Source organism: Musa acuminata, chromosome BXJ1-11 (assembly GCF_036884655.1).
Source record: "Musa acuminata AAA Group cultivar baxijiao chromosome BXJ1-11, Cavendish_Baxijiao_AAA, whole genome shotgun sequence".
Taxonomy (NCBI): domain Eukaryota; kingdom Viridiplantae; phylum Streptophyta; class Magnoliopsida; order Zingiberales; family Musaceae; genus Musa; species Musa acuminata.
The window spans coordinates 3,311,047-3,321,934 of NC_088337.1; the positions used below are offsets into that span (position 1 = coordinate 3,311,047).

Below are 10,888 nucleotides of genomic sequence, written 5' to 3' on the forward strand. Positions count from 1 at the left end.
AAATATGTATTATGCAACCCCTCTGCTACATGTTTTTATTGTCATCAACTCTTTCGGTGGTTATTATTATTATTATTATTATTATTATTATTATTATTATTATTATTCTTTTAAAGTATGATGTCACAATTTATTGTTCAATGACATTTATTTTTTTCCCTTTTCGTCAAGCTTTTAAAATTTGTTCTATGATGAAGATGGATTTACAACTATAGACATGTCATAAGTTGATTATTATTATTATTATTATTATTATTATAAAAATAAGTATTTATTACTTTTATATATGTTATATGTATAGTAATATGGTTAAATTCCCCAAAAATCAAAATTCAATATACAAATTTATAATTTCATAATAAAATTACAAGTTATCGTCAATTTCAAGTGAAATTAGTAGGGAGAACCCACCTCATTCATATATCACATGACTAGTAGCTCAGCATGAAGAGCAAACCTATGTCATATGATAGACACCCAAGTCCCACAAAAAAAAGGCTTGCTATAAAGGTTCTTCAATTTACTATTATAATTATCAATTACTATTTACTTATGATTTCACTTTTTATTTTAATCTTAATTTGAGTATCGAAGGGATTGGATGAGGCGCCCAATTTTATCTTTTTATATATTGATCATCAAATAAGCAAACAATCATTAGAGTCATTCTTTTAGTTGTCTTTTTCTCTCAAGCATGATCACAATTCGTTCCACCGACTCATCCATTCGATGTCGAAGAATCATGCATATGACACAAAGGTTTTTTGAATGTGTCAACCGTTTTAACCTTAAGTGTTAAATAGGTGTTAATTATATATTGAGGTATCATCCACACGATGCTAAAGTATCGATCATATCTTTATTCCTATATTATATTTTAATATATTTTATTAAATGACTCAGAGAACTTGATTTATAAAGATTTTGACTCTTAACCGGAAGATTATATATTCACAATCAAACTCATATATTTTAATGTCATAATATTTTAAAAAATACTATTGTAAAAAAATAGAATGGAGGAAAAATTGAAAATATAAAAAGTATAAGCTTGAGTTTTTTCCCATAAATATATCCTCCTTTGCGAAAGATGATGCCTATGGTCCGATCGCACTTGACGTAGAATAATATTTAGCATTTAAAAGTGGCACCCCTAATAGTTCCATGTTAGGAATCCTAACGACAAGTCCACTAAAAGTCACTAAGCTAAGGTAATTAAGATATTAAAGTGATCAGGCCACAAGCATATGCATTGTTTTGTATCTTTCTTTGCAATCATAAGATAATACGTTATTTTAGTTAGGTTAGAAACTAATCCAAATCAAATATTAGGATAATCTTTTTGCCTCTCATGCAACCTTGAATCAATATCTCTTAAGGTCAAAGTCTTCGAATAGACTTCGTGCAAGTCATTGTTAATTGTTGGCCTCATGTGAAGGGCTCTGACTCAGCATGCATGAACTTGAATGGATGATAGAGCAACGAGGGAATGAGACATGCATCTACAATAAAAAAATTTGAGCAACGAGGGAATGAGACATGCATCTACAATAAAAAATTTGAGCAACGAGGGAATGAGACATGCATCTACAATAAAAAATTTGAGCAGCGAGGGAATGAGACATGCATCTACAATAAAAAATTTGAGAAACGAGGGAATTAGACATGCATCTACAATAAAAGATTTGGATGACGTAAAGAGTCACCGAATCATGGTGACATAGGTCGTAAGACTCGAGTCTAGTTGGATAATGACTCATACGTAAATTAGATATTTAGTCTCCGTACCCAACTAATTAGATCGAATCAAGGTGTTTTATAAGCTAATAATGCAATAATACATCCTTTGAGCTTCATCGTTTCAGTCGCTTAAAAATATTTCTTCTTTATCCAAACTTTATATACTCCTTGAAACTCTGAAATCTAACCTAATATTGCAATAATACATTCTTCGAGCTTCATCATTTGATTCACTTAAAAATGTTTCTTCTTCGAGTCAAACTTTATATTCTTCTTATAACTTTGAAACCTTCTTATGCAATACAAGCGAAGACTAACATTGAGAGACTATGGGGCTATGAAAACTTCATAACTAATTTAGATTTCATATCCTCAAAAGACTAATGTTGAAAATATATTTAATAGAGTCCTTCCATACTTAACATACATCTTTAAATATCTAAGATAAGAGAAAGAAGCAAAAAGAAATTGATAGCTCGAATTCTAGATGATCGGATGAATGTTTTACGTTACAATCCATAGTAACATGACAATGCTTTTTGTTCTTAGCCTATTGACTCCCATCTTTCATTTTCGTTGCCATCATGCATCGACTTTTGGGAAAGAAAAGATTAGAACTTTGTGATGTTAGATAGAAAGCCACAGTGAGGACTTACAAGACCAATTTGGCACAACAAGCTATTGGTCATTATCTATATTCATGCAAGGACATGAGTAGGAACATCTAGAATAGGAAGTTGGACCACTGACCAACTATCTATCATGTGGTTTCCCTGGATTCTTTTAATTATGATTAATAATTCACATTTCCTAAAGTTAGATGCCTCTTCATTGATTTCAATTAATGGTAGCTGCTTTTTGACTTGCTCATTTTTGCAAGTCATGGGACCTATGCCATATGATGCACTCATGCACCAAAGCTTTTTCCAAAACGAAGGAGAGTAATCTTTTTTCTTCTTTTTCTCTTCTTTTTTTTGAATTAAGATATTATTATAATTTTTCTCTACGTGTGTAGTTTTTCTTTCTCAAAACAAGCAATTATAATGCTATATAACTGATCTTATAGGATCGTTCCGAATTGATATATCGATTAGATGATTCGAGCCCACACATATAAAAAACCTTGTCAGTGTCATGCTACCAGATCAAATCCTTCGAGACATATCAACCAAATAAGAGTGGAGTATTGGCTTGATGGGAGTGATGTATCGGTGATTGCCTACATGTCATGTCTCTCGTATCATATATAGTATTGATTGTATAATTAGATTTGATCATTAACTAGATTATCATAATGTTTATTCATTTATTTTTCTCTATTTATATAGGATGAAATTTTAAAAAGAAAATTTATGTTTATAGATAGATTAATAGCCCTATACTATCAATAAATTAAAAATAATTAGATTATATAATAATAATAATAATTTATCAGGACGAGGATATTTCATCCCGAGCTCGTTGTTCTTTCGAAACACACCTTGACTACTTACACATCTAAGAGCTTAGAGAAGGAAAAAAAAAAATCAACTTTCAGAAGACACAAAGTACTAAAAGTTGCACTCGATATTTGCAAGAAATCCTTCTTCCTAAATGATCAAGATTCTTGTTGACCCAGCAAACTTACGATTCAAGTTTCTTCTCAATTAACATATTATCATTAAACGAGGATTACAAAATTTGCAACTCAACATCAATCCTAACATACATATTTTGAGAGAAAGAAACAAAATTATTTATTAGATAGCATGGGTACAAAAGTCATAAGACCCCTATGTATGAGTTAATAATCAAGACAAGTTCTGAGAGCTAATGCACTTTAGCATAGTTTGCTAGTCAATTGGCAACTCTGTTATATTTATGATATCAAGAAAGAGTTAAAACGTCTTAACAATAAAGGGAGGATGCTTAAAGGAAATTGGGATGTGTCACTTAGATGTCAACAAAGTACTTAAAATCAATTTCAATATGAATACGACTGAAACATCGAATAAGATTTTAGAAAGGCTACGATGAATATATGCAACTAGCAAAAAGAACACCACTAGTATTCAAAATGCAAAAAACTAGTACCCTCCTTGTCATATTGATTGAAAGAGTTATCACAGTTCAATTTTAGCCACCTAGATTGAAAGAGTTATCCCGGTTCAAGAGATCGTTTCTTAGAGACTTTAGAATGATCCTATAATAATAATAATAATAAATTATCCTAAGAAAGATAGTATTAGAAGAAGCTTTGAGTTTTAAGCTTAAAGATCCAATCTGAAGGAGGAAAAGAGGAAAAGAAGTTTGATTTTGATAGCTTTCCAAAGAAAAACAACTATAAGACAGAAAATATACAAATTGGAAGTAGAGAAACCAAGTGTGACAAGTCTTTCTGTGGGAAAGTGGTGAAGCAACAATTTTCAGGAAAAAGTTTTGATTCAGTGAATCACTAGGAGATATCACAAATGACACCACCAATCCCCACCGGAGAAGAGTAAGTCTGTGTTGAGAATCAAAAGGTAAATAGATTTAATGGATGAAAAACTTGTGCTATCAGAATATCAATATATGAAAGATTTCGACTGCTAATATATCGATAAACATTTCTTCAGCGGATCATTGAAATGGAGACGTCCTGTGTAGATTTTTTGTTCCGCTCCCATCTTTCTTTCTTTCGCTGAAACTACTTGGAAAGTGATGATGGAGCCATGTCGGCTTGTCCCAAAGCGTGGATGATTTTTTTTTGTTCTTTTGAAAAGTAAAGAAGATTATATTAGATCAGCTAAAGCTGCAAAATCCGAAGAGGTCAAAGTCGTCCAACGAAGACGAGAAAAAAACAAAATTTGCATCGTCATGAGCTACGAGATCGAGAAAGCGATCAAAATATTTAAACCGGACACCTTGTAGGAAACCGACGACCGGGATAATGGTATGGAGACCCACGAGTCTCGCTGTTAGGTTTGAAGAAGTTGATCAGCCGGACAGGACACCAAGGTGATGTCAGGTTAAAGCGTTCAGCATGCAGTCCCGTGAGCACCGCATCCAATCCGATGAAATGATGACTTCGGCAAAAACATCCATCCGATTTTTCTCCGTACAATTGCGCACGTTGTTGCTATCCCACTCGCCGTTCGGCTTTCGTCTCCCTCGCTGCGTTCCAACGCATCGATTCCTTGGGATAAGATATTTAAACGGGACTGCAGTGGCCACTGTGAGCTCGTTGACCAAGAAGTCGTGTCATCGGCGTCTGGTGAGGACAGGCTGTACAAGAAGTAGGAACTGTTCCAATCACAAGCCTCCATATATAGGTGTTCTAGCGTCGTTTTATCTGCAAGCTTGTTTTCATTCATCCATACCTCCCTCCCTCCTGTTGTATCATCAGCCAGATGGAAATATAGGGTCTGTTTCGCTGAAACTAATTAAAAATTTAAGTGAAGATAGGTTTTAGGAAGATATTATTGTAATTAGAAGACTCCCTCTCATCAAAATAATCTCCTAAGAAATTTTAGACTAATCAAAACTTTTTTATTGATCAATAATTATAATTAAAAACTATAATATATCTTACTTAATGCGATAGAATTATATAATTTATTAATTTTATCCTGACCTTTACTCGAGTTTCTGATGGATATTAGGGGACACATCGTCATATGGATCGGTCGTATCAAATAGTAGACAGGTCGTATCTGTTATTTTCTACGTGAAGAAAAGTTTACGAAAAGCTATATCATAAGTCCATCATGTTTCATCAACATTCTCAAACACAAATACCGCACATCGACTGTCCCGGTCTCGCTTCATTCTCTACGTAGTTTCGGCGAACGAGAAAAGCAAGCTGAGAAAAAGTATTCTACGAAGTCCAGACCAATGGGATGCATGACTAGAGGGAGCAACATACGTTTTGGAGACGACTTCTTCAACAAGGCTGGCGTCTTGATGGAGACAGGACCAAGAAGACCGACCGGGAGGAATCATTCGACATTTTTAGCATATATATAGGCGTCCTAACTTCGAGTTGTTTGTGACCAAATCGAGACACACAGAGAGAGAGAGAGAGAGTAACTCAGCATGGATCCGAGACTAGAGGAAGCAGCTTATGCGGGAGACCTCACTTTGTTGCGACGTTTGCTACAAGAAGACCGGCTCCTGCTCCACAGGCAAGCCATCGCCGTGGCTCACCTGTCGGACAGCCCCCTCCACATCGCTGCATCCCTCGGCCACTCCGACCTGGTCCGGGAGATCCTCGCCGTAAACCCGGAGCTCGCGCATGGCCACAACCGCGAAGGCCTTTCCGCATTGCACCTGGCCGCTGCCCAAAGCCACTTATCCGTGGTGAACGAACTGCTGCAGTACGCAGCCGCTGCCAATCTCTGCTTGGCGACCGACAACGATGGCTTCATGCCCGCCCACACTGCAGCCTTACGAGGCAAGCTTGATGCTTTGACTGTGTTACTGGATGCGTGCCCGGAGTCCTCGCGAGCTGTGACATCGCAAGGTGATTCCATCCTTCATCTTACTGTGAAATCAAACAGCTTCGAGACCGTGCAGTTCTTGCTGAACAGAACGGATGAGAACGATGAGCTACTCAACTCTGGAGATGCGAAAGGCAACACCGTCCTGCACCTTGCTGTGGCCAGAAAACAGCTCCAAGTAGGTATTCCTGATCCCAAGTAGAGGAAATGAATTTGTCTTCTTCTTTTCACCAGGTGTTTATGCATCCCGTACATCTTGAGACACAGCCTTCTCATGGCAAAAAGATATTAAGTATTTTGCATTTCATTCACGAAAAGCAAATGGAAATAGTAAGGAGCTTCATGTTCATATTAAATTCAGACACAAATAAAACATCATAGTATAACATAAATCTCATAATATTTAGATTTAATAATTAAATAATAATAATTTAAAAACATATATTGATCCATTGATAAATTGGATATCATTTGAGAAATTAAAATATCCTAAAAATCAACTCAGATAAATAGAATTCTAGTTTTTCTCCCTTACCCCCTTTATTTGAAATAAGTTCTCGATGAAAATATCATATTAAATAATCATTTATGAATATGACATAATATTAATAATGATGTCTAATAGTGCTTATTCTTTTAACATGTTCAATAAATATCTTGGGTGATAATCTTTTCGATCTGTAATCATAAGGGCAATGCTAATATGTTCAATTAATATTGTTTGTTTCTAAGCTTTTTTTTTTCACTGCTAAATATTCCATTTTCATATGTTTAGCACCCTTATAGCACTCATTTTTAAAGAAGAATAATATTACAAAATTATCATAATAAAATTTTAATTTTTTTTAAGAGTAAATTATGAAAACTAGATTTGAGCTTTTGAATTGTAGCCTTAAAGAATATCACAAACTCAACTTCTATAATGAATGTAGGAATGATGGACCGCTTTGCCCTCATCCACCAAATTGCTCCTCAACTAAAAGGAACAAATAGTCAAAGTATTATTTTTTTATATCATCACATCTAAGCAAAATCTGAATCTAAACATCCAATTACTTTGAGATTATTTGATCTCCTATAAGCGAGTATATAAGTATCTTAGAATTTTCTTTATAGCTTTTCAATAGTCAAATCTAGAATTACGTTGATATCTGCCCAATATTCCAATAGCAAAACTGATGTTTGACCTAATACAAATTTATTCTTTGAACATTGCATAAAGTAAATTTATCCCCTTTCCAAATTGGAATAATTCCTCCTAAATAATTTTTTCTTAAATTTTTTAAAATTTTATTAATATATTTTTTCTGAGATAATCCCAATAATCCTTATGATCGATCTTAAAATATTTTAATTCCTATCACATGAGTTGCCACTCCCATATTTTTTAATTTAAAGTTCTTAGAAAGATATTTTTTATTTCATATAATAAACCAAGATCATTACCAGCAAGCAAGCAAAATATCATCATCATTTACAATCCAAAAAATAAACTTACTCCCACCGACCTTCATATATGTACATAGATCAATAGTATTTTCATAAATATAAAGAATTTTTTATATTTAAGATATCATTGTCCAGAAGTTTGTATAATTTCATATATTAATTCTTAAGTTTATATATCATGTGTTTCTTCCCTTTAATTGGAAAGCCTTTAGGTTGGTAGATGTAAATTTCTTTCTCCAAGTTCTCATTTAGAAACATCTTTTTTCATATCTATTTGGTGTAACTCTAAGTTATAACAAGCTAAGATCATAAAAATTTTGAAAAAATCTTTTCTGAAGATTAAATAAAATATTTTTATATAATCAATGCTATCTTTTTGAGTGAAACCTTTAGCACCAAATCTGACCAGGTATATATTATCATTCAAGTAAAATTTGATCCTAAAGACCTATTAATAATCGACATTTTTACATCCTTCAAGTAATTCCTCAAAGGTCTCAAACTTGATTTTCATTCATAGATTTTAATTCTTGCATTAACCTAATTTTTTAGAAATTATAGTTTCAATGGCCTATGAAAATAAAACTGGACCATCAAATATAACTAAGTCACTTTTGACTCTGGTAAATAGACCACATAATTATTAGAAATAATAGATCTTCTTTATTTTGAGATATTCTTAATATTATTATTTGTGATTGACTTGTTATAGTTCGATTGATGTTTATTTCATCATGGAATGGTTGATCATTTATTTATTTATTGCTCTTGAACATTATCAAATTGTTTAACAGTTTGGGGGAACAACAACATTGAAGTTACTAGTAAAGCTACCTCTATTTGAATTTTTTAAATAATTGTATTTCGTGATTCACCACTCTCACTTATTTTACAATTCTGAGAATAAAATCTATACCTCTTAGATTATAAATATTAAATAATAAAAACATAATTTGATACGATAATAAGATAAACAAATTCAAAAATAAAAGTTATAAATATTAAATCATGACTCTGATACCATATCTAAATAGTTTAATTCTTGCACAACTAAAACATCATTGTGCACAACATAAATCTCATGATCTTTAGATTTAATGTTTTTTTTAAAGAAAATCAACTTTAATTGAAAAAAAATACCTTGACATAATTCTAGTTTCCCTTGTTTTGACATATGCTATGGATGAAAAGAGAGGATCATGTTCCAAAATTTATAGTGACAAAAGACGTCTTTCATCAAAATATTTATTTGAAATTAATATATATTCATTAGGAAGACACATCTATCCGAGAATTACATCTTTTATCGTTAATAGATACGATCTTTAATATCATATGAATCAAAAGTCATGTGTGCCACGTTAATTCTGACACATATCTCGAATGAATGCAGACCGTGAAGTTGCTTCTGGGAAGGCGAGGTATCGAAGTTAACGCCACAAACATGAGAGGCGACACCGTCCTTGATATGCTACTGGATTCACCCTTCCAACATGGAGATCTATTGTTGGGAGAACTGATTCGGGCAGCAGGTGGAAGAACCGCCGCAGAAGAAGGGAAGACTCAGCCGAAATCGTCACCGAGTGATGCCAGAGCCTCTGCCACTGCCGCGTCACACAGAAGCCGACCAAATCGTTGGAACCCCTTCCGACGCCAGGCTCGACCTTCTAAGGATGACCGCAGCCCCCGAAAAGTATTGTCTGAACTTAAAGAAAGGTACAACAACAAACCAGCAACACTAATGTTGGTGGCGACGTTGATCGCCACCGTCACATTCCAAGCTGGGCTAAACCCCCCTGGTGGGTTTAAGCAGAAAGATGATGGTGGGCCGACACCCCCCAATACAAAAGTCAATTTTGATGGGAGTTCAAGTGAAGGGGAGGCAGTTCTAAAACATGGTCTCAAGTTATTCCTGCTGTTCGACATGTTCGGGTTGTTTGCATCCTTGAGCATCATCCTCTTGTTAATATGTTGTGTGCCCAGAAAGACGAAAATGGTGATGGGAATCCTAAAGTGGATTCTATGGCTGGCGGTGTTCTCGACGGCATTAGCATTCTCGACCGCCATTATGCGAATATTTTTCTATCCGCCCTACACTACCATCCTTCTCCTGAGTTGGTTCGGAATCCTCAGTCTCTTCATGGTTTGGGTGTGCTTTAGAGTGATCAGGTGGTTGTTGCGCAAAGGTGGATGCTGGAAGAAGAAAGATGGAAAAGGAGAAAGCCAGGGAGGCCCCAGAAGGACCGTTGCCATCTGCACGAAGATTGTGGTGGGCGTGTTGATAATAATTCTTTTAGGAGTTTTTCTTATTGTAAATTTAGTACTGTTTGTTTATATAGCAACAAGGTCAATAAAATTCTGATAGGATAATATGACCTATCATTGTTCGTATATGGTTTAATATTTGTCTTCTTTTAAGTTTATTTTATCTTATTTTCAGAATGTAATTTGCTTTTTTGTAAACTTGGTCTTGTATGTCGTGTTCTATATAAAAATTAATGGATGTTCATTTTAGTGTGTTTTCTATTTTTTGACATTGTATGTAGTAATATGTAACATTAGTCTTTATTAACTTTTGTTTTGCTGTCACAGATGATTTACGCAAATTTTGTGGGACATTATATCTCACACATATTAGTGATTTATTAAGAAATTTATTACATAAAAAATTAAAAATTAGGAAGAAATTTTCGTTTGAACCTTTAGCCGACAAATTTTGCATCTCGATCAATTGGTTAATATGTGGATGGGATCCAAAGCTAATAAAGATCATTTTTAGGTCCATCTCTAATTGATGTGTCTGGAAGTTAGGAGATTGAGACCAAGACCTTACAAAAGATTAAGTCACTAAGTCCCCAATAAAGCTCCTTTAATACTTAGGGTTAATAAAAGTTTGAAAGATTTGATGAAGTACTAAAGTAATCCATTATCTTGAGCCATATGACCCCTATGTATAGACTAGAGGGTCTTTTTATAATATGATAGATAACCAATGCAAGTAGATCATAATGAATACCTAGAACAGTCATACGTATCATCTATTAATAAGTTGTGTAACATGCATCAAACTCGAGGAGCATGAAGTAATAATTCTTTTAATCAATGCTATATAACTGATCTTATAGGATCGTTCCGAATCGATATATCGATTAGATTGTTCGAGCCCACACATATAAAAAAACCTTGTCGATGTCATGCTACCAACCTAATAAGATCAAATCCCTCGAGACATATCAACC

General features: G+C 33.9%; 1 protein-coding gene across 1 annotated transcript; it reads left to right on the top strand.

Annotated features, from left to right (window-relative positions):
* The first annotated feature begins 5,502 nt into the window (after positions 1-5,502).
* Positions 5,503-10,173, top strand: LOC135596890 (ankyrin repeat-containing protein BDA1-like). Its single transcript, XM_065089142.1, has 2 exons — positions 5,503-6,378; positions 9,043-10,173. The coding sequence occupies exons 1-2, from the start codon at positions 5,797-5,799 to the stop codon at positions 10,009-10,011; spliced, it is 1,551 nt and encodes a 516-aa protein (XP_064945214.1). The 5' UTR covers positions 5,503-5,796; the 3' UTR covers positions 10,012-10,173.
* The last annotated feature ends 715 nt before the right edge of the window (positions 10,174-10,888 follow it).